Here is a 25,202-nt window from a genome sequence, read left to right as displayed (position 1 = left end):
TCCACAGATGGAGAGGTGATGCATTGCCAGATTTCATTGGGACTGCCAAGCTTGAAACAGCTGTTACTCTTCTTCCAAGGCAAGAGCACCTGGTTTGGGCCAAGTTACCTGCCACGTCACCCCTTTCTGAAGGCAGTGCCATTCTTGTTGAGTCATCAAAAGCTCAGATCCACAAAAAAGACATCATTGTCTGCAGATCTGTTGCCACCATGAATGGAGACAGATGTGTTCCAGTCAGAGTCTTGAACACCTCCAACAAAGCAGTTACTCTAAAGCGTCACACCAAGCTAGCAGATGTGTCTACCTGCGTTGCTATTGAGGACTTCCTCAATAGCGTCCAGAACAACTCAACTAATTAACGCAGTTGCCGTTACCCAATGGGTAACGGCAACTGCGAGAGGTTCAACAGAACCTTAGGCAACATGATCAGGTCCTTACTGCCCAGAGACAAGCAAAGATGGCCGCAGATGCTTTTTTTACGAGAGACAAGGACGCACATGTGTGATGAAGCTGCGTGTTCCCGGCATACGAGGGACAGTTTTTGTATCGGGAGAGAGACCGCACTGCTGCCCGTGTGTGTGACATGTGCCCTCTTACTACGTTGTAGAAAAATAAACGTGTTGTTCCTGATGCCTGCCTGAGTGTTTGCCTTCATGAATGCCAGCGTCCATCTTAAGTCTGCTACACACAGCAGCTGAATATGTTTATAACTGCTTATCGGATGTACCAGATTGCCAAGGAGCACAAGAGAGCATCATATGAACTCAACTGATTGATGAGCTGGGACAACAGCTAATAAACGTCTTACTTGTTATGTTAGCAAAAGGCATTTTCTAACATTTGATAACATTTTGACCTTTTGTTATTGAGATTAAATTTTTTCTGGACACTTAACAGTCTAATTTTAGCATTGCTGTATAGTGCTTTAGACTGTAACTGAACAATAACTAATATTTCAATTGGTGACTCTAAGGTTGTGTTCACATTGCACTGGATTTTTAGCACATCCAGATGGTATGTAATTTGTTTTTTTTTGTCAGTCTGGACAGAAAAAGCCACATGAGATCCACTTTTTCCAAATCTGATTTAAACCACAGACACACGTGGTTTCGAATGCGATTCAAATCCGATTCCTAAAGATCTGATTCAATCTGAAAGCCTCGGTGGCTTCAATGTGTCTTGAGCATCACTCACAATGCGACTCCCTAGACAATAACAACAATGTCATAGATCCGGAAGAAAACAGCAAGAATAAAAACAAACATGGAGCAAAACAAAAGCCAGTGGACCGACTGGTGTACAAGATTGTTTACGTCTGAAATAAACACAATTCTCTGTCATCCAGTTTGCAGTTGTATTTCCTGGGTGTAACCTGTTACCATAGAAATCAATGTGGATCAGACCATGTCAATATAAACAGGCAGATGGGATCATCTGGTCACTGGCAATTTGTAATACAGACAGTCAGTTAAATCGGATTTGGACGACAGTCTGAACAAAGCCTAAATGTGTGAATGTGGGTGTGTCTGGTTGTCTGTATTTGTAAGTCTTCCCTGTGATGACTGGCTAACAGTCCAGGGTGTAACCCACCTCTTGCCCAATGACAGCTAGAATCGGCTGCAGCCCGCAATACCGAACGGTAAAAGTGGTATACATAATGGATGGAATCATATTAATAATATATTGCATATTGTATTGAGGGATATTTTTTGTGTTTTGTATGACTCCAATATCTTGATATTATCTGAGACTGCCATCATACAATAAAGATTATCCTTATCCTTATACTGTGGAAATTCCACACATTTCTGTGTTATAAAGATCTCCCAGATATGGCTCATTTTCATGCCATTTATTAAAAAAAAAGACTTTTAGAAGGAATATCACCTGTATCATCTGTGGTTGTAATGCATCTGATGCAATTTCACACACCCTTTCATTCCGATGAGTGCTCATCAAATTTAATTAGACTAATAAGGGACAGCAACATAACACTGAGTATCACCAGTGCTGCCTGGAAACCAGACTGTGACGCATGAGACTGTGAAACTGATCCTGTGATTACATCGGGTATTGTTACCTTACATTGAATTTACTGTACATTGGAGATCATTCTTTCTGTGATGTGGGATTCAATTTAGGATTTTTGATCCAGCACTCAGTTAACCAGGACAAGCTAATGTTTTCCACATTATGTCCGAGAGGAGAACTAAACAAAGATAGTTGACAAGCACAGTGTACATAGCTGATGTTAGCCAATCAAGGCGGAGCAAGGCATGCTTCTTCTTTGTTGAGCTGTAAGGATATTACTTACCCCCTGCCACCGTAACATCTCATCCTCCAAATCCCTCTCTAACACCGGGCAGCCTTCAGCAAATACAGACCTCATGCTGCTTGTAGCCACCTAATCCTTGCACTGTGCTTCATCCTGTGTGCTGGAATACAATCTAGACAACAGAAAGCGAAACAAAGTACAGACACCACCATGACAAAAACAAAGGTAGCACAAGTGGGATTTAACGGATTATAAAATAAATTACCATGTATTCCAGCTCTATTGATGATGAGAAGCACAAAAATATGTTGTGATCCTTGGAATTACTTTTAAGGATGCATTCACACCTGAGCCGTGTGGTTCGTTTGGAACAAACTCTGGAGCGCTTTGTCGGATAGTTCGTTAGCTTTGGGGTGGTGTAAACATTCAAACAAACTCTGGTGTGGGCCAAATAAACAAAATCTGGTCCGTTTAAAAACAGGGGTCTTCGTTTGTGTCAGAGGTCAGTCCTCCACACACATTCTGGACCAAACAAGGGAAGCAACCAAAATTCAGTGCATCGAGGGTTGAATTTGGCCTTCTGTAAAAAATTGTCAAAGATTTGACAAGTGAGACTAAGCATTTCTAACAACACTAACCTGAAGTTCTCCATACAGTTTAACACGCACATGTTATGGGCCCGGCTGAGTGCCAACACTTTAGGTGTCTGTCACAGTTTAACCATGTTACAGCACAGAGATCTGACATCCCTCGCTCCTGGACCACAGCAAATACAAAAATCCACCAACAAAGATAGAAGGACGTTCTGATTCCTATGTAGACGTTTTTGCCCATGTAACTAGCCTGTGCTAGTGTGGTTACTCAACACTCCTGTTGATTTGCCAGTTTAATCTGACATATAACTTTATGAACATGTTATAGATCAAAACACTGCTGCACTGCAGGATGCCATTCATTAGCTTCATTTTACTTTCTGTTTGTAGTGCAGCAGTAGGCTGGATGGCAGCAGCAGTAGCTGTGGAGCTACAGTCCCAACTCGTGGCCATCTTACACAACATTGCACAGGCTTTAGTGCGCTTGACTGAGTGCAGCGTGAAAGCAAACCAAACCAAATGAAAATTGCAATGCAACAATGTCACCCTTGAATCCCAGACTTCATATGTGAAAGCCGTTTAAGGTAGCTACAGAAATCTGATTTCCCCATTTCAAACTCAAAACTTTATAAAGTCCAAGTAGGGCAAGGAAGCACAGAATGAGACACGCATGGAAAACATAGATATAACAGATGTCCTGATCTTTTTTTTAATATTATATAAAAAAATGTCAGTGTCTTTAAATCTTCTACAATGCTCTTTACACGTTAGATGACACAACCGATGTAGACTAAGACTTCGACAAGGACACACAGGACAAGTTTTAAGAGAGTGAAATGCCGTCTGTACACCAGCAGGGTTGTTTAAAGTTTTAAGCACCTTCACCAAGGAGAAACTTCAATGACAATGACCCTCACATGTAGCGTCTTACTCGTTTAGTTTTGGCTCGGTTTGGGTGAGGTGGTGGCTGAGGGATTACATTCAGGCTGGCTTCTGGCCAGCTTTACTGTTTGAAGACGCCTTTTGATAACGGCTACATGTGTTTTTTTCTTCACAACATTAATTAGCGCAGCCATGCCCACAAGACTCATCGCTGCCATCAGAAAGCTCTTTGGTTAAAACTCGCCATTAGCATGCACACATGTTCACACACACAAACAGGCTCAAACAGATTTGTTAAATAAATGAGAGTAGCTTTATAGCGGCCCTCCGTGAGCAGTAAACAGACGTTTACATCACTATAAAAAAAACTGGCAGGATGTTAGGACGTGGCAGCGAGCCAGCAATGTGTTGCAAACAGCCTAGGCCTCTAAACCACGCTTACCTCACACAAGCATTCATTTGAAATCATGCAAAGTACATGAATTAATCTCAATCCATACTGCAGGGAGTGAGTCGAGTACTGCTGTAGCACTCCCAACCCTCTTCTGAGCAATCCTTCATCGTTCCGTCCAGCATACCAATAAGTACACTAGAGATGTTCACTCTTTGTCTAATCCAGTTTATTCTTTCTCAGTTAAAGAAAAATAATTGGAAAGGGGAAGAACAACGTTAAAGAATGGAAACAAAAATATTGAATTTTCCACATTCATCTTCCTAATTTATGACCACGTTACAACCAAAAAAAAAAGAAAAAAACAAACTATGCTAAAGTGTAAGTGAAACTTAAAATGGGTTAAATAAGATTTTCTTTAAGATACAGAATATTCATTCATTATGCATGATCCGTTCATTGCGTCCAAAGGTCGGCCGGAAAAACATCTGGAAAGTAATCATTTTCTTTTCTTTTTTTTTAACATTTCATCTCCTCCTCCCACCCCCATCCACTGAGAAAGAGACAGAGAAGGGAGGCGGAGAATGGGGGAGGGCAGAGAGGATGACACAAGAAAATATAGAGCAATCAATAAGGGGAAAGATGAGAGAGGCAGAGTGTAAAGGAGGATGAACGTGAGCTCATCACGAGAGCTGGAAACTGAGGGAAGGAGGAGCATCAACAAGAAAAGGAGTGAAAGTCAAACAGTGACATCTTGCATCAAAGCTGGTGCCAAAAAAAATACTTTGCAAACATAACTAAGACATGATGAGAAACCTGATCTATAAAGACCATCATCCATCTTAGCTTCAGTCCAAACTCAGTGTGGACAGCAAAGTTTGATTTTGCCTGCTTATGCTCAATGTAAACAACAGCTGAGCACACAAAACAACATAAAGGTATGAGGACTTGTGTGAATACACAACTATAGTGATCAGCAGAAATGTACAATGGAGACATCTCAGGTCATGACTCATACGCCCCCTTCAACGGACTACAGGTCCTGTCAATTAGTCCAGCGCAAATAATCCACGTGACCCGAAAAGAGACGTGGACTGCTCCTCCATGGGTGAGCTGTAGAGTTTAAGGAGAAAAAAAAAAAAAAGGAAGACAGAGAAAATCTGCAACAAATCACATCACAATTTTGAAGACAGATCTGTGTGCAAACCTTAGACTCCCAGCTTCATCCAACTATGGTAAAGTCTTTCACTCAGATTTGCACCAAAAGTCTTTAATTTGGATTTATGTTGTCACCCCAGTTTTATTTGTCCTCTTCAGCACAGAGGAAACCCCTTTACAAGAGTAAAACAAAAGAGTAAAAGATTTCCTGTTGGGTCTGTGTGGGAGGAAGGTGGTTTGGAAATTGAGCTTTGATATCCAGATAACCTGAGGTGGATGATGTACAGGTGTTTCTCAAAGTTTAGGATCAGGGATAGTGGACAACGTAGGAGTAAGACACTGACTTAAACTCAGGCTGACTAGCTCGGTTTGCTTCAGAGTCCATGCTGGGCGCAGAATACAAAGCAGCTCTGTCTGATTTTGAGGTAAAGAGCACAGTCTACAAAGAGCGCCAAAGCAGAAGTGTGCACACAAAAGGTGACCATTCCATCCTCCTCTTCCTCTTTGTCATTTGTTGTTTTTTCTTTTTTGAGGTAAAGACTTCGGTTTCAAACTGGCTTCTGGGACAAACATCCTGACAAAGTGTTGTGTTTCTTCTCTTTGTCCTTTTTTTCCCTACACTTCTCACACTCGTGTAGTCAGGAGGTTACAAAAAAAGTGAAGAAAATGTACATTTCTTTTACTCTTTATTGTTCGTTCATTCCTGGTTTCGGAATTTCCGAAAGGCATCTTAGCAGCAGGGATCTGTTCAGGCCATCAGAGAAAGAGAGAGAGAGAAAAAAAAAGGGAAACGAGTAACTGTGGGATTTAAGAGAGCGAGTAATATTCGGAATAAATGTTTTTATGCCGGGCTTGTATCCAAAAAACCTGCAAAAATCTCAAAAAACAAACCAAAGGGGAAAAATATCAAATCCCTGTAAGTGCTGAGACACCGTTTAAACATGGAGATTCTTCTTGGGGAGACAGCTGCTCAGGAGCACTCTTCTCCGATGCGCTGACATGAGCGGCCCACCTTGCGGTCCAGTTTGACCATCTTCAGGACGGCCTCCTGGCGACCGCGGCCAAGGTGGTCAAACAGACAGTCATGCTGCTCCGGGAGCCGGTGGAGCATACAAAAGACATAACCTATGAGGAGGGTGCAGAAGAGAAAGGGATGATTCATTTAGGAGCATGTTCGTTTGGTTAGACATCCCACAGTAGCTTTGGTTAAAGAGTTCCCAAAAAAAAAAAAAAAAAAAAAAATAGATGACAGCATTTGTGTAAAAACTTTAAAAAAGCATCATATTCTATGTCTAATTTAAGCTAAACAAACATCTCCTAACGTATACACATCTTTTCAAACGGTCATATTTATTGCTCTGCAAACATGCCTTTGTAAAAGTTCTTGTCAGCAGAGAAAATTGTGCTGGAGGAGACAGCTCCCTCTCTTGACTCCATTCAACCAAAGCACACAACGCTCATCCCTCTCATTGACTCTCCGTCTCTGCTGGAGCGCTCTCAACAAAAGGCCCTGCCACTGTAGGAGGCCCGATAAGCTCAGAGAAGCTCGTTAGCTCTCATCGTCTTAAATTCACTCATTAATACACATAATAACACTTCTGGCTCTCAATGCGCAGTGATTAAATGCCCAGTATGACAGCTGGTTGCTACGCAATTATAAGCTCTACGATAGCTGTGCTCATGTTTGGAGTGGAGAGGAGGAAGCTGTGGAATATTTGAGTGTTTTCAGAGGGATTGATTTCTGAGACACCGATTGAAAAACCATGACGAAACACAGTCTTCATAAAAATGTAAAGGTAAGGTTGTTTACAATAGCATTTATTTTAATGACTACAGTAAGTGTTAAGATGACGCTCGTCTGAGGGGAGGACAATAGCAGCAGATAAAAGGACACAATGTCTGTGGGTTAAAATCACACTCTATTCACATATGGTGAAAATGCAGTTTGATAAATGAGCATAATCGTGCCCTACAAACGGTAGTCCACTTATTGTATGTGAAGTAACAGAAGAAAATATCCTCCACGTCAGAGGAGAAACCGTTTGATATAAATCAGATTTTTTTAAGTTCCTGTGACTTTATTACAAATATTCATATAAATGCACAAGTTTTTTGTGAAACAAACTCGAGACAACAATGGAACAGACATTTGCCGGAGCTATCATTTCTCCTCAATTTAGCATGTGAAAGCTGTCATGCTTTCAAGTCATTATCAGACCTTCTTGGCTTACACTGCGACGGGACCATTAGAAAAGAAAACTGCAATTACCGCAATAGTCAGAAATCACTCTAATTGGCTCCATTTCCCCTTCGGTGTGAAAAAAAAGGCATGTTTTCATAGTAAGCATTGCACTATTAAGGATGGATGGCCCTTGCATTAAGCAGCGCCCGGTGGAAAATAAGGCAAGTCAATTTCCAATTTAGAAATGATTGTGTGGGTTTAAGCAGATGGTCTTTAAGCAGTGAAGAACTGGGACTTTTTAAGTACTTTAATTTGTATGCAAACAAGTTGATTAGCAAGCCAAGTATTGGTTTAAACTGCATTAGTGTTTGTGGTAATTGGCTTATGTTTTATGTGCAATGTGAAACATTCAAACTCTCTGAAAGGCTCCCTCAGGGCTCGCACAAGCACTCTGGTCATCGACGTTTCCGTCAACACACACACATACAGGGACTAAATGCATTTCACTGCACTCGATTTAGGTCGACTAACTCTAACTAAGTTAACCAACATGCATTTATGTATATATTCAAATTTAAACAGTCATTTAATGCACACCCCTGAGGGCTCTCATTTCAACAGCTAGTATAAGGGTAAACATAGATATCTGATTTTGGTAAATGTGTGTTGTGTATCTGTGTAAGTGTGTAGAGTTGGATCATCATACCACAGCGACAAGAACCCAGCTCTTGCTGAACCAGCTCCAGTTTGGTTTGGCAGCTATGGCAGCGTTTGCGATTGCGCTGTTTGGAGCCACTGCGAGACGAGGAGGAGGACGAGGATGATGATGATGATGACGCAGACAAAGATGACGACGACGATGACGACTCCTCACCCTCTGGCACCTCGCCCACTCGAGCTCGCTTTTCGGGTGAAGCGTCGCTCTCTGACTCTGAGGCTGGAGACAAACAGAAGAACATGCACACAGAAACAAAGTTGAAATTAGGGATACATTTGACGTAGTCTTTGTGCAACACTTAAATATATGTTGGGGGACCTTTTTGTTTCTCTGGTTTACTGTTGATGTGATGATCCACTGACATCATCTGCTCTTGAGTGTGTTTCCCAGGTGTCTTGTGCATGTTTAGGCACATCTATTTGCAAAACTCAAAGTCTGCGGAAAACGCGGCTTCTCCTCCTGTTAGCATTAGGAGGAGGTAGGAGAGGCCGCGTTTTCCGCAGACTTTGACTCTTTCAATCTCCCCCCCATTGAACATTTGTGGATGTTGAGAGTCTGCATGGAGTCTGTGAAAACAGACACTTTTTTTTAACGTTAGCAATTGTGAACGTACTTTAGTAGACAGATAAATTAGATATATGAACCAAAAAAAGAGCACTTGCTTGAAGATGGTTTTTCTGCATTAGATCATATTCAAACCAGCGCCTGACACAGGAGGAGCGTGTAGACAGTTCTAGCTGTCGCCTGGAATTTTAACTCAGCTTTTCTCATCCATCCTGCAGACTGTCTCCCTGGCCTGGCCGAATGCTGATCAGTGCTCAATAAATCTCTGAAAACTAGGCCAGGCTGTGCAGCCAGATCCCCCAAGCCTGCCACATCGATCCCTATATATGTGAGAGTGTGTCCGTACATGTAGAAGTGCATGTTGTGGAAAATATGTTGCCCCCTTGCCTTCCTTTTGTTATCCCTGTAAATCTCTGTAGCCAATTTATACTTGCTAAGAAGTAGAAGTCAGTTGCGAGTCAACAACGACAACAAACCAATCGGAAGATAACTGCACTTCCAACTGATCTCGGAGGGAAATATGCAAGAACAGGTAAAGCTTCAGCGTCTAAAAATAAGAAAATGACAGGACCTCATTTGTAGAGATGAAGAAGAAGTGAAACGTCAATTCAGACACCGCGCACAGTTTAAATGAGGCCAGCTTCTACATGTGTGCGCTCACATGATCCTGCCGCATTAGCCCCAGGATCAACACACACCATCTCTGAGCCTTGCCGACTCTGCAGCAGGCTCATGTCTATGTGTACGAGTGCAGTCACATAAAGCTTACAGCACAAATAAGAGAAATACATGGCAGCAAACTAAAAGTCTGCCTCGTTCAACTTGATCTAAAAGCATTGCTATTAATTTATATTTTTAAATTCTTTTTGTGATGTGACACTTCTAAAAACTAATACTTTGTTTAGGTTTTGTGCACCCACTGCATGAAGTCTGGTCTTGCAACTTCTTGATTGGTTTTGCATTTTCCACCCTCTTATAAAAATGCTGTATTCCCCGCCCCCCTCCATTCTGTTGTTTCCACTGGATGTAAAATGAACTTGGCCGCGTTGGATCAATGCAATGTCGTAAAAGGTACTAGGTCCTTCAGTCCAATGCTTGAAGTGGACATGATAGTGGCAAAGTGCAGAACACAATACTAGACATGGTAAAGGTGAAGGCATAGCTGAGGCCCACCTGATTCAAAGGAGCGCTTTGTTGGAGTGGAGAGTGAACTGAAGACTGTGTCTGTGCTGGATACTTCTGAAAGAAAGAAAGAAAGAAAGAAAGAAAGAAAGAAAGAAAGAAAGAAAGAAAGAAAGAAAGAAAGAAAGAAAGAAAGAAAGAAAGAAAGAAAGAAAGAAAGAAAGAAAGAAAGAAAGAAAGAAAGAAAGAAAGAAAGAAAGAAAGAAAGAAAGAAAGAAAGAAAGAAAGAAAGAAAGAAAGAAAGAAAGAAAGAAAGAAAGAAAGAAAGAGATGAGATTGAAGAAAAAAAGAACATACAAGGACACAAGGTTCTTACTTGTAATAATTGCTGTCATAAAAGTTAAACATATCAAAAGCCAACAGACTAATAAAAAATTAAAACCATAAATTATTATGCCATTAACTTTCTGGAATACAATAAAAAACTATAAACAGGAATAAATTCAAACAAAACACAAAATACATGTAAGAAATCCAACTGATTACCTCCAATAGATTCACAGTAGAGTGAATGTGTTGGGCTGTCTGAAAAGGAACATGGTTTATAAAACTAACAGCCTGAGAACAGAAGTTATTCATGAGGCCTCAGCTGGTTGCCCAGATACAGTTGTACTTGTTTCCACACAGTAGCAGAATAAAACGGCTGTGCCGGCGCTGTACTGAATCCCTTCTTCATGAAAGCTGTTTTTTTGGGGTTTTCACAGAGACTAGGTAAGATTTCTATAAGGGATAGACCGCTGTGTGTGTGTGTGTGTGTGTGTGTGTGTGTGTGTGTGTGTGTGTGTGTGTGTGTGTGTGTGTGTGTGTGTGTGTGTGTGTGTGTGTGTGTGTGTGTGTGTGTGTGTGTGTGCCAACTGCAGCTATCCAGGAGACGTCTGTCTGTGGGTGGGAAAAAAATAAAATAACGCACCTTCAAGTGTTTTGAATGGAGGGTAAAGTTGGGAATATTACACATGAAATCTAAAAGATGCATGTTTAATCTGAATCTTGGAAAACCTGACATGAATATGATGCCTTAACGTGAAGTGCTGGGACAGGGAACTGAGATAAAATGAACAGCAGCATGCAAAGATACACTTGCACAGGGCAGCAACAACAAATCACATTCTTCCTCCACTAAGCTGCCAGTTCTTTTAGTGATTACAGGTTATTTTTGTTCCTTCAAAATGTCATGGACACCTCGCCAGAAGCTGTGTCAGGCTCCTGGTCATGGCGTTAAATAAATGTTATTCCTTCAAGTTGTTTGGTTTTTATGAAAACCCAGCACTAATAGATTTCTTGTGAGCACATCTTCTCAGAGGAGGAGGTTCAAGTGTGCAGAAGTCTCCTGCACATGCATTTGGTACCCACTGCGTTGTCCTGTCCTGAATCGGCCTCCACAAATAACCTTGTCACTGTACAGCGATGACCGATGCCCTGGCAGTTGTAGGTGTCCTCTTAAAAACCTTGACTTCTGAATGGATACCCTTTGCTATTATTCTTTCTATCTGTGCCATGAGGACAAATATAGCCAGGACAGAGGCTCTGCAACTGCTGCTGTTTGCAGAAACTGGTCAAAGTTTTCTATGGAAACGTGTCATGGATGAAAAGCTACGAAGAGGTTTCGACCTCCAACACTTCTTAGTTTGCGAAGAAGCTCTTGCTCACCTTGCACAGTTTGAGCTAAGAAGAAAACTGGATGAGTTGTGTATTTCCTACTTGTCCACTGCTGTCTTACCGTCCTGAGCAGGTAGAGATATCGCTCCCGCCTCTCCTGATGGAGGTTCTTCTGATGTGTTGGGCATCGATATCAGCGCCTGACTGATGCTGCTGCTCGTTTCGTTACAGAAGATGTCGGTTTGGCTGCTGCTGGAGCTCGCCGTGGCCTTTGGAGTGCAATCACTGTCCGGCTGTTTCTCCTGAACGTCTACGAAAGAAGTGAAATGGTGCATCTTTGTGTACATGTTAGAAAGCGTTGTTAACGTGCAAAAGATTAAAAAAAAAAAAGCCAAACAAGTGTGTCGGTCATTCTAGAAACAGGTTCACTGACACCGTTCAATTCAAATCTTCTCACAATGCGAAGTTCTCTTCTCATTTTCCAAGCACTGATTCTCAGAGAGGATGAACTTCAGCTTGAGTTGGGGGGGGGGATAATAGTGAACTAGAAAAATACTCAAAATCATCTGGGAAAAGAGAAAGCAAAAACAGAAATAGCAACTGCTTTGTTGTTTTCCAGGAAAAAAAAAGTCAGTCAGTCTCCAGTAGGATGAAGACGAGGTTAAACAAGTTGTTGTTGAGGAAATGGGTTGGTACAGTTAGAAAAGCCCTGTCCTTTTAAAGTCGTTTAAAAACATCCGTACGATAAACAAAGACTGCTTTAAGGCCTTTACTAAGTCTTTTAGCACCTGAAGCAACAGCGCTCCACGTTAGACAGAAAGTCAAACACACAGAGAGGGGACAGAAAAAAATAAAAATCTTACCTGCAAAACATTTTGAGCAGAGATTCATGGTTTTGCTGGACCTGAGGAGAAGAGCAGAGAGGGAAAGAGAATGAGGAAATCAAATAGCGCCAGTTCCAGATATAAAACTTGTTTCTCATTGTGACTCTTGATCGAGAACAATAAGAGTAAAATTGAATGAATCCAGGGCTGTGATTCTACCAGGATGTCAAGGTGTGAGGCGCAGACTCTCAAACTCTACTGGGCTACGACTGCACAGGAATATGAAGTATGAAACTCCCCATTCATGTTCACATTCTTAATGCAAACGCAGGTATAGAAGAGTCCTTCGAATAACGTTTCCAGGAACTCTTGTTGCAAGTTCATGAAATGTGACAGCAGGAACTTGAGTGAACTTAACTCGCTATACTAAATGTAGCTTTAAAATGAGCTGAACGCAATCTGTGTTTTGCACAATGAAGAGACGTCCTTACTATTTCAGTTTGTTCTGAAATCATCCTGTCATTTTGTACCTGGTAGGGTTATTTTAGTAGTTTCCAAACAAAACGATTAAATAGTTAGACCTACGGGATGAGGTAAAGGTGAATGTACACTTCCTTTGTCACTAGCATTGATTGTGCAGCAGAGTTTAAAAGAGCGCTAGGTTAACTTTGCTCAAATATTTAAAGGCTCCGTCGTGTGTGTTGGCAGTGCACGCCGCTGAAATGTGAGCAAGAGGAAGAGATGGAGAAAATGACAGACCTCATTAAGTCGCTCTCTGCCAGCTACAGAAGCTGCCACAAGCTGAATCATTCATGTATTTCAACAGAAGAAGATCCCACTGTTACCTCGATACACTTCCCTACCTAATCGTGGACAACGATCTTTGGTGTAATATAGCTGTTGTAAAAGGCATGTGGCCTTACTTATTTCAGCAGCACAACTATTTCACAACAGATGGCTGTAGCGTTCCTCTGAGGGCTCCTCTCGTTTCCTCTCCCGTCTTCGTCCTTACCGTCTGTGCATCGAGCGTGACGGTCATTGCTATCAGTCACAATTCTGTTTATTTTGGGCGCTTGGTTGCACACCTTTGTGCTCATTTCTAAATGTAAGGTCGGCTGCAGTCGACCTGAGGAGTGTCTGTCAGTCTGCTGCTGTGTGCTCGAGGCCATCAAAAGAGCAAGGAGGGAGAGGGACGTAAGGACATCATGAGACACAGGCAGGGAGGGAAGTTGATACTGGGTAAACATGCAGTCATATCCTGTCGTCAGCCTTATGAATCAGAAGTAATCAAATCACTGATTAATGAAGGAAGTAAAAGGAAGGGTGAGCAAAATACATGCAGGGAAGAAAGAAAGTGCATGCTTGTTCAGGCGGGTGACTTTTGAACACAATCAATCTCTCTCATAGCTCGCACGCTGCTGTTACTAATGAGAAGGTCTGATTAGAACAGACAGGAAGAAGGGCTCCATCGCCTTACTGATGCTTCTTTTAGGGACACGAGCAGTTAAATTAAAAATGACTTCACAGAAAGCCTGAAGTCTTTCAACTGTAGTTACTTTCACAGAAGCTTGGTCAGCCCACAAATGCCGACGAATTTGTTGTACGTCAATGGTTTCCTAACAAGGAGAGAAGAGTTCAGCTGGGCTTCATTTTTACACTGAGAATATCATTTGGCCTTTGAACCTGAACATGTTCAGTCGTTATGGTTCTTTTTTATTATATTTTTTTTTACATTTTTTACAAGCGTGTCAGAACGAACGATTAGAGCAGCATGGGACTGTTCAGTGTGTCCATCAATGATTCACATGCACATGCAAGTTAGCAGATTTAGACTTGACAACAGAAAAGCTTTGTAGTCGTCAGAAATAAAGAAAATCAAGCGCGTCTCGTTACAACAGTGGTTTTTGGGTACTTCATTAGTACTGATCCAAATGATGAAGTCATGGGTTGGGCGTTTTTACAGTGAAAAACAGAACTCACTCGAATTAAAAATATTGGGAGCGGAACGCCTGCTAAAGTCACTTCTTGTTTTTATATTTCTCTATTTGTGCTATATGGAAACAATATGTTGCAACAACAAGTTGAGACTGTAGCCTGGATTTTATGAAACACTTTTTTTCTCAAGTGGCCTTTACTTTGAAGGAATAAGAAAACACATCAGGGTAGGCTGATATAATGAACATACAGAGATGATGGTATATAGACTTTGGGACACATTATAAAGGAAGTCGCAGATATTCACATTTATATCATAAAATATCTGTAACGAGCAGAGATACAGACCCTTACTATACGAGACAGACAAGTCCAAGTTAAACTGCTCGTGCACACGACTAACAAAGACCAAGACAAACAATCCACACCTGCAAGGAAGAGGAATGTTACATGCAAAAGAATAACGAGGCTGGTATCTGTTACGACACGATGAATACAAGCTTGTGTCAAAGCAGAAACCTTTACTGAATTTGAAAAGGACAAAAAAGAACAACAAGAACATATTTGATCACAAAACCTACGTCAGGATTATCCTAACTGAAGTCTTCTCTGTATATTTAATTATCACCAACTTCGCAGCAAGATATACTTTAAAACTTGTGGGGAGATCTCTGGATAGCAGATTTTGAAAAAGGGCCAGGAGGGATTTTTGCAGCCTCTTGTCAAAGATCACTTTGACATAAAGTAATCAAGGCTTCTGCTCTCTGGGAGAAATCACAAAGGGAAGTAAATGCATCAATCGCTTTCAAAATGTCAGTTAAAATGATGGCTCATGAGCCACACAGCAGCAATCACAATCCTACATGGTGCCCCTGAATGTGTCTTCAGAACAAAGTTCGAGGCAGAAAGACAAATGTCAAGTCACACCAGAAGACAGAGAAGTGTGACAAGCGAGGGCCCCGACACTTTACAAACACCTGGAGGAAGTATGAGTAAGTCTTGTCATGTATCATGATGACAAGTCTGCAACATTCATAACAACTTACAGGTGACTTCTACAAAGTCTTTTTTATAGACCAAAAGACAATGACATAATGCAATAAGGTCCACGGTCCCCACACTATTCAAAACAAAGCTTTAAAACAGATTAATTCAATTATAGACAGGCCTGGGCGAAAACAAAACGATATGTATCTGTCATGTCCTTATGTCTGACAATCATCTATGATGCCTCAAACAATACACGACTACATTTAAGGAACATTGTCATAGAGCATTACATGTGCACAGTGACTGGCTGAAGGTTGATTGATGGGAGTGCAGGAAGATTAATAAGTAGACATGACATAATTAACTCCATATCAATGTTGTGAACTTGCAATTAAAAGGTGCAAACGTGGGATAAATGGTGTACGTGTGTACCAGGCTGTTGGAAATGTTACAGACATCTAAAGAAGAATCAAATGAAGCACATTAGAGAGCAACCCAGGTAAACTCTGGTTCAATTGGTCTCACGCGCATTGGTTGGGTCCATCATCGCTTATGAACCTTTTCAACTTAAGTAAATGTAATTTTAAGACAACAACCGACAGTATCAACTCAGTACCTGAACATACAGAAGACAAACTACGTTTTAATCTGAATTTAAAGCACCACAAGGCCTATATTATTAGCTTATCCTTTATATATAAGAGCAACAAGGTAATAATGAATTGTTTTAAGAAATTTGAATTGAGTGCATGTACAGAATCGCCAAAAAGCTCGGGATATATAAAGTAAATTTAATAGCTTTCAATATAAAAAAGTATCAATGTGTCACTGTATTAGCATGTCCTGCCTTACACCCATCTGAACTGATCAAACTAAACGATGCTCGTTTCCACCTTATATTCCAGTTTGTGATTAACAACACCTTTGCTTTGTAAATGAACTTAATAGTTTAAAACTAGCCAGCAAATTAACACTGTCACGTGTTATCCTGCTCTTTACTTTCTACATGAGAAGGTTACCGAGGCCAGCTGGTGTTAGCTCGCAGCTAATGCTACAAAACAATGGGGAGGGGGGTGATAACAAGGAAAGCAGCTCATCCCTGTATGAGCTGCTAAAGCTAGTGGCTAACCACTTAGCTAGCTTTTGTCAGATTGAGGAAGCAACGTAAAGCAACACATTTTGAGGTTGTTGGTTTATGTTTTTTTCTTTGTTTTGCCTTACCCCCAGAATCCACAGGGGCAGCGCGGGGGGACCACGTTAACGTTACTCGGAGGCTTGCTGCCCTCGCTCCCCGTGTCCCCCATGTCGGTCTTCCGTGTGAGGCTCTCCTCGTAGCAGGTGAATCCGAGGATGGACAGAGGGCCTCGTATTTGCGTTAAGATCCCCTCCTAGCTTTGACAAGTATACAGTCAATATCCCGGCCAGATTGCTGCCTGTGACAATTTTAGTGGAAAAAAAGAAGCTCTTTGCCGACACGAGCGGCCTCCGACTCCACGAAATTAAAACAGTTCAAAGTCACGTTGAGACATTTAAGCCGTCAAAGCCCACAACGGACGGAGGCACCGGGGGAATCCTGGGCCGATCAGCTGGAGAGGGCGGAGCGTACCACTTCAAGAGATATGGGGGAGATGCTGGTCAGCCCAAAAGTTAAACCGGTGTTTCTGTTCCGGATGAAAAGACACAACAAACATATACAAAGTTATTTTATCCTTTGACTATCATAATGGAACTTAAACCCTGTATGCGGCTGTTTTTTAAATGTTTGAGTTAGAGGAGTCAATATGGTATGTTCCATACCGAAGCGTCTTCCTACAACAAGAAAGCCCACGACACCCAAGTATTTGCGCTGCTGTTGGTAGGCCTACAGGCCTAATTAAATGCGTTTGTGTTGTGCATTTGTGCACGTGTTGAGATTTAAAAATATTCAAATTTAGGGATCATGTTTTATTAAAAAAAAAAAGCATTTATACAAAGGTTATGTTCTTTCTTTATATACAGAGTGATTGAATTTGCCAGAAGGTCAGACTATAGCATCAATATAGCTTATTATGGTGGAGCTAATTCTTATTGGCTCACTTTAAAGAGTGAGTAGTCAAAGTTGCAGCTCAGAGTGCTTCAATACTAATGATTGAACTACCACTGTGCTGTTGAACTCCCAAGTCAAAATGTGTACCCTGAAATGGGTTTGTGTTTTCTGTGCTCATGAATATAATCAACTTTTTTGGTCCTATTTTTTCGTCGTATTTTTTATCTTCACTGAGGAACTGTTCTCCTCATGAGCTCAATGATGTCCCTCTGTCATGATGTTGCACTTCCTGCATTTAGCTGGTCTTCCTGCTTTCTAGTATGCTGCTGTTTTCTGTCAGGGGTGTTGAAACAACTTAGCCTGATGGCTGGAACACCAAGCATATATTGTGTATACCGTTCTTGAGTTTTAGACAAAATACAAGAACAATTCTAACTGTGAATAGAGCCTGTTAATTTTAGTAAAAAGACACACATGTATATGAAATGTGGCAATTAAAATCAAGATTACTGCTGAGACAAATATACCAAAAGAATGTGTAATTTAAGTTCTATCCAACAGAACTACTTTGCCTTGCCAGAGGCATCATTTGAGGGATTTTATTAATTAGTTTTTTTGGGGTTTTTTTAACTTTCAATTCAATAAACTTGAAAAGCATGCATTGCCAGTTTTCATCCTTTTGGCTTTCAATTTTAGGCCGGTTATCAGTATGTCCTTCACTCTCGAGTTGTCCAACACTTGTACCCTGCTGAACCAACTGTTTGATGAATGACCTTGAAATTGGGCATTTTACTTCTCAGCCAGTGTACAGTCCTAAGTGGAAGAAGTTTTATTTGTAGAAGATCCCTGACTTTAAGAACACAGAGAGCAGAATTTCTATTACAAATATCTCAAACTAACAGTCAAATTGACTTCAGCCTTTGTAGATAATAGTTCTAAAACCCTGAACACATACAAGATGATTCTAAACTTAAACTTTTAACATACACAGGTCTTATTCATTTTGCCTCATCAGACAGTGGCGTAGTTCATGGATTTAATTTTGGATGCTGGTTCTTGGGTCTCTATACCTGCTCACTGGAATGGCTTTATACATCTCAAGAGAAGTGAGATACATATCTTTTGGGCAGTAGGGGGACTTTGGTTGTGAACTGAAGGGTTGCCAGTGCAAGTCCCTCTACGGACCAAAGTATGGATGCAGAAGTGCCAGGTCACTTAAGGAGTACTGCAGAGATGTCCTTGAGCAAGCCACCAAACCCCCAACAGCTCTGGCACACTCCCTGTGTAGCGCCCACTCTGACATGTGAGTGGCATGTTTCTTAGTATAAGTTTCTTTATAGAGCACATTTCAACAACAAGGCAATTCAAAGTGCTTCACACAATACCCCAAAAGCATCATGACAGAGGAAAAAAAATATTAACAGAACATTTTAAAAAATCTCTTTGATAAGATACTTCTTTATTCATCCCACAACAGAGAAAGTTACTGTGTTACAGCAAAGAGCAAAGCAAAGTTACAGTGCAGAGTAAAAGTTTATTAAAATGGTCTGATGAAAAGCAGCTGCAAACATGGTCTTTAACCTGGATTTAAAAGAGCTGAGGGTTTCAGCAAAATGGCTGTTCTCTTTTTTTGTTCCAGATATAAGGAGCATAGACTCTGGGGACAAACAGCAGAACTGTCCTGGACAATCTGAGCGGTCTGGAGGTTTAGTAATTAATTAGAAGGTCACGAATGTATTTAAATCCAAAACCATTCAGCGCTTTATAAACCAGCAGCAGCTTTTCTCTGGCAGACTGGGAGCCAGTGTAAAGACCTCAGAACTGGAAACCCAAATTCCCCTTTACTGGGAATTAATAAAGTGTAATTGTCTGATGTTAGTTCTTAACCACGTTAACGTGAACTATTGGAATTACTATTCATTAAACAAAAGTGTGTACTGCGAATGTACTGTATGCTTGTGCTATAGCTATTGAAAATATTATTCCGTTTGGGAATTGAAAAATTATGCCCTATCATTTCTAGCTGGTGTTGCATGTTTAGAGATTGAGCTGATCCAAAGTTAGACATTTTGATCAGTCGGTTTAATTTGGGGGGTTTCTCTCATTTAATCCACAAAGTCATTCAGCCACTTGTTCTAACTGAATTGGCAAATGACTTCCTATTTTGCTTTTTGCACTATAGCTTCAGATTGGGGTTGTTTCATGTTCACAAATATGTATGTTGTCGTCTACTAGAGGAATAGCATCACTGAAATCTCTTTGTCACCTCAACATGACTTTCAGAAGAATGCAACACTTTACTTTAGTGCCAGGAGATTTTGATTCCCTATAGCAAGACCTGCCAAGAAGTAGCTTCTGTCTTCAGGGAAGGACAAGTGGGCCCTCAGTGGCATGAAGATGGATAGCTGTTAGTTTATTAACAAGTTATGCACAGTACACCGCAGAGGATTGAAGAATCTTGTTATTCAGTGCCGCTAAGTGCCCATGTTTATGTGCAGGGGCAAACACTGCTAAAAGTGCAGTTATTAGATGCATCACAGCCTCAATCAAAACATACTTTCAGTCTTTTGCTTTCCATCTATAGATATTCAATTTTTTGATGGGATACAATGTTTCAGATAAACAGATAATTTAGTGTAAAAAAGCATGGTCATGCCGAGCCCCAGTTTTGGCCCCTGCAGTGGTAAAGCAGTTGTTGCTTCTCTCCCCACAGCCTGAGTCCAGCCTCAGGCTTAGTTGTCCTCTAGAGATTTGCAGAACAGCACTTCAAAGACAGATCCCCTCTCCTCACCGTACACCCTCGCCCCCTCCCCTGCTATAAACACAAGAACTTAAGGAATTAATTAGACACTGGATCAAACACGGTTTAGTAAATTCAGCTCACTGAAGAAACCAGAAATAGTGTCATCACATGTTGAGCGTCGTATCCATTGTCATGGGGTAACCTTGATATGTCTGTAGAATCTATTATTTAATTTCTGATCCAACATGACAGCTTCCATTGGCAGTCGCCTGACTCCTCTGTTATCCACTGAGAGATATGGGCAGGGATGTTTAGCAGGATTTGCTCCTCACACAGAGGGACAGCACTTTAGCCCTGTGAAAGTGCGAAGAAAAATGTGCTTAATACAGCAACCTCTCCTCTGAGGCATTTCTGCCAGGAGGGCATCTCCCAAATTAATTTGCTCATGGCTCACATCAAAGAAGAGGAAACTGTAATCATCAGAGAAACATCAGATTATGTTATAGGTGGAAAGGTGGAGTTTTGGACATTGGACATTTATGTTTAGGGTATAACCCAATATGGTTTAATCAATATCCAAGGTGTTACTTCCTCCATCCTGCAATCTCACAAGCTTTTTTTATCTTTTATGTACTGTGGAAACCACATTTAAAACTTGTGTGCACAGTTTACCCTGTTAGTGACTACTTTCATACACTGAGTTGAATCAATGTGATGTGTACAACTAGCTGTCATCAAAACAAATACACATTTAAAACCTATAATTTACATGCACTTGTCTATGTAATGGACAAATTGAGTGGAAACATTTTCTAGTTTAAAAAATACATAATTTATTAAACTACTTTAAGTCACTGGAAGACATGTAAAAATACACATAAAGGCTTAAAAGGTGTACGCATCTTTATGTAAAAACTTTTTAACGTCTCTTACCTTGTTTTGTGCTCTCCTGTCTGTTCTGATTTTTGTGTATGTTTTCTTACAGCATTTTGTTGTATAACTTACATTTTAACAGCACAGTATTTTCTATCATCATTGCCTTATGTTTGTATTTAAGTGTGTTACATCATCATTCTACCATTGCTTTCAGATTTTTTTTCTCCAATCTATTCCTGTTACGTTTTCCCAATCTTGTTTGGTACATTTCCTTGTGATGAATTGAAACCCTTCAAAAAAACTCACAAGCTCCTATGCAGCCTTCTAACATCTTTATTTTTAGGCACAGATACAAATCACAGCCTGTACTGTACACGATGATTACCTAGCTAGACTTGTATTACTCCATGTGTCGATAAAGAGAGTTGATTCATGGACGCTAATGTGAGAGGCTGGCTTTCAACAGCGTGCCACAGATGGATTGTATAGGAAATCTATGTGAACACATCTGTCCATAAATGAGAGTGTTTCTTATCTATTAATGTCATCCCCTGATAGACGTGCTGAATGTTATTGACTGAAGGACAAGAAACACAGCTTGTAGTTTTGCTCTGAGGGGGAATTTAAAAAAAAAAAAGATTACTAAGGTTCGCCATGTAAGTGTATATATGCATTGTTGGTGATAAAAGAGCGCTATTTTAAAATGCACTTTTGATCTTCTTGGAGACAAAACAGATATTCACAATCCTATATAAGATACTAAAAGTATATTGTAGAAGACAGCTGATACAATCCTTTAAGTATGGTTTCAAAAGGAGTCCTCTGACATTAATTATGCTGGATTTTGGCTAAACACTTTAGCTAAGTGCGAATCCTTTTTTTTTTTTCTTCTTTACAAACTCATTTGACAAAGAGCTGCAAAATGATAACTTGGCTGTGAAACAGCTGTGGTTGGTGGTAATGTTTGTTAGAAGTACACACTCACAGGACAAACATCACAGAGAAGCCTGCCAGGCATCCAATGAAAGCTGTTTGCACTCCTTCATTACTCCTTCAAATCTGGCTCATTCTCTGCCTAACCTATCTGTAACCTCATTCTCTTTCTGTGCCTTCCTCTCTTTCACCAAACACAATTTCTAAATTCACCACTTTTCTTTTGTACCTCATCCTCCCTCTTTTTCTACCTATACTTACCTTTTTTTTTTTAAAAATTTCAAACACACCATTTGGAGAAAGTGTAGTGGAGCCAACCCGGAATTAGGCAGGGAAACCAGCACTACCAGCTTCCCCACATCTCACTATCTGCTGATCAAAGAGCCGCTAAACAGCCAGAAACTACAGCTTGTGCAAATGCTGGTGCATGCACAGCAATACAATTAGCCGGCTCTGCTTTATATATATATATATATATATATATATATATATATATAGAGAGAGAGAGAGAGAGAGAGAGAGAGAGAGAGAGAGAGAGTATATTCCAATCATTGACATTTTCACACACAAACACTGCTGAGTGTGTGTGCACACATTTGGCAAGTACAAACATAAAAATGCAAATAATCCACTTGAATTAAAATAAAATTAATACTTAAATTACAAACACACACACACAATATGGGTATATATGTCAAATAAAACGAACCTTCACCTGTCAGTGACTGTTCACGATGGCATCAGCCCCTGATCTTTAAGTTGCTCAATTAAAGTTAGTGAACAGGGCGGAGAGGAGGGGGGAGGACGAAGAAGATCAAAGGGAATAAAGAGAAAGTCCTGGCAGGAGGAGGCAGAGAAAGGGGGTGTATGTGTATGTGTGATATGGTGCAGAGAGAGAGAGGATGGGAGTGAATGACAGGGAAGAAGCTAACGAGAAAAGAGAAAAGACAAAAAACTATTTCAGAGAAATGGACGGGATGACAGCGTAGACCAGAAGTCAGCCTAATTTTCAGGTTTCTGTTAGAATTAATTGCCTCAACAATAAGTAAGTAGGAGTCACTGCAGAAGTCATTTTTGTTGTAAACCCCCTCGTAAGCTGGCAGAGTTTGTGAGAAAGCAAAGGTCAACTCATGTCATTAAGAATTTATCAGTGGCAGTATCTAACGCCTTGGGCACAGCTCGTCTACGCCTGGAAAAGGTTTAAACATGAAGAAAACAAACAAATCCACATTCCTGGGAATAGTGAGGAAGTGTGTGTGTGTGTGGGTGTGTGTGGGTGTGTGTGTGTGTGTGTGTGTGTGTGTGTGTGTGTATAGTATATGATGTGCAAAAAAGACAGTGAAAGAAAATATACCTCAAGGTGCCAAATGGTTCGACTCTAAGAGAGAGACTTTAGAAGCATACACAGTTGCAGATAAGGTTTTCAAATTTATTTTGAAATAGTATTGCGAGTATATGCGAGTATGCGAGTATAAGTGTTTTCCTCATTTACAGTATCACATTATCATAATCAAAATAAGAAACAAATAAAAAGTGGAGCTCATTTTGTAAAAAAATAACTTTTAAACAGAGAACTAATAGGCCTACCTGATGTGTCATCATTTTCATTTTATGTTTTTCATTGTAATAACATTTAGAAAGGCTGTAGCACATTTATTCTAATGTCTATTCTATTATTCTAAATTTCTCACAACATTTAGAAAAAGTGATGCCAGTTTTTGCAACATGGAAGACAACATTTAGTGCCCCACAAATGAACAGTTTAATTCATAAATTGAAGTTGATTATGTTGGCTAACATTTGCACCCTTCAGATAGATATTACTTAGACTTAACAGTACTGGTTTTAAAACTTTTCCAAACGTGTCAAGGTTCAATTTAAGACAATGTAGAGGCATTGAAAGTCGGCCAGTGACGAGCTGAAGGCAGAGGAACTTAAGTCTGATGTTTAAGACGAGATCCAATCCAGGTTAAACAGGTTAAACTTAAAAAGTTGTTAAAGCATCATCACACGGTCAAAAAACAATAGCTGTTTTCAAAACTGCCTACAGCTTACTATAGCAAAAGTAGTACTGCATATTGTATTCAACAGTAGCAGTAGGTGGTTGCTTTGCAATTTGCCAGGCCGATGTCAGTGTAGCACCACTTATACTGTGAACAAATCTGACTAGTGCTTCATTTTTTTTATTTTTTAGAATAATGAGTTTTAAAAAATTATATTTATCTGATGATATCTTTGTGTGGTTTAGTCTGATGGTGACTATTACCCTTGTCACGGTGATCATTTTGAACTCTGACCTATTGCTTTGAATTGTTGGAAACAATACAAAGATTGGTCTGATTCATACTGTGAATTTTGTCCAAGTAATTACGACATATGGGTATTTTGGCAAACTTCAGAGCTCACATTTGTTGGCATACTGCATACGACAAACTACATTTTGGCAAAATCAATAGGTATTAGTAAACAGCCAAAGTGATTCCCTCCTATGCAGCTCTCCCTCTCACTGCAACTCATCTGCACATGATGTTACTCAGTCTTAAAAGGAAGCATGTAGTATTGTAGTAGGCTGAGATCGGTCTTGGTCTCAAGTTCAGTCTGAAGACTACTTTTGAAGTATGCGTCTCATAATCAAAAGTATCTTTGGTCTTGTCTCTGTCTCAGACTGAGATTCTAAATCAAGACCAGTAATGACTACCACTGATAGGATTTATTCCCCCATGTCATTACTGCGATCAAAAAGAAAACTTCCCTTTTTAAACAGCAAATAACTTCAATTCATTTGCTGTTTAATTTTTGGGAGGACATGCAAAAACTTCAATGCTTCAATCAATATTTCCAAAAGTACTACCCGGGATTAAATGATTTTATAAAAGTTATATAATTTAACTGTCAGTAAATAATATTAAGATCTACCAACTTCTGGTGCAACACACAGAAATACGAAAAAACATTGATGATGGCTGAAAGGCTGTCAAAAATCGTTTATGAAAGAGACACTACTTGTGAGAGAACAGTCATTTGAAAAATAATCATTCAAACAAAGAGCATTTTTCATTATGTTCTTAACACTAGAGGCAATGCTAGGACGTTTCTGGGAGTGACGCCAGGTGAGCCACAAATCTGTGGAACATGTCTGTTAAAAATGGATGTGGATGCTGTCCTGTAAAAGGATCACAGTGATCGTAAAAATGGCTCAGGCTCGCTTCCCCCCTCTCTGCTTGTTCAAGTGTGCCCTCCAATGGAGGAAATCAGGTCATGTTGACAAAACAGCCTCCTCTGCTGGAAGTTGAAGTGCTACTTACTCCCACCTGTGTTTGGAAAATATAAAAAA

The 25,202-nt window shown here is 40.3% G+C and overlaps 1 protein-coding gene across 1 annotated transcript; it reads right to left on the bottom strand.

Moving 5' to 3' along the window:
• Nucleotides 1-4,643: 4,643 nt before the first annotated feature.
• Nucleotides 4,644-17,169, bottom strand: LOC306821684 (AN1-type zinc finger protein 3-like). The gene is made up of 7 exons (XM_079340237.1): nucleotides 17,088-17,169; nucleotides 16,512-16,951; nucleotides 12,405-12,445; nucleotides 11,663-11,851; nucleotides 9,937-10,002; nucleotides 8,188-8,418; nucleotides 4,644-6,424 (listed from the first exon to the last, which is right to left on the bottom strand). Exons 2-7 carry the CDS (start codon nucleotides 16,592-16,594, stop codon nucleotides 6,270-6,272), a joined length of 765 nt encoding a protein of 254 aa, XP_079196363.1. The 5' UTR covers nucleotides 16,595-16,951; nucleotides 17,088-17,169; the 3' UTR covers nucleotides 4,644-6,269.
• Nucleotides 17,170-25,202: the final 8,033 nt, after the last annotated feature.

Source organism: Symphodus melops (genome assembly GCF_947650265.1).
Source record: "Symphodus melops genome assembly, chromosome: 3".
In the NCBI taxonomy this organism is placed as follows: domain Eukaryota; kingdom Metazoa; phylum Chordata; class Actinopteri; order Labriformes; family Labridae; genus Symphodus; species Symphodus melops.
Note: the sequence above shows the minus strand (reverse complement) of the source record. Positions and strands in the feature narration are given on the sequence as shown.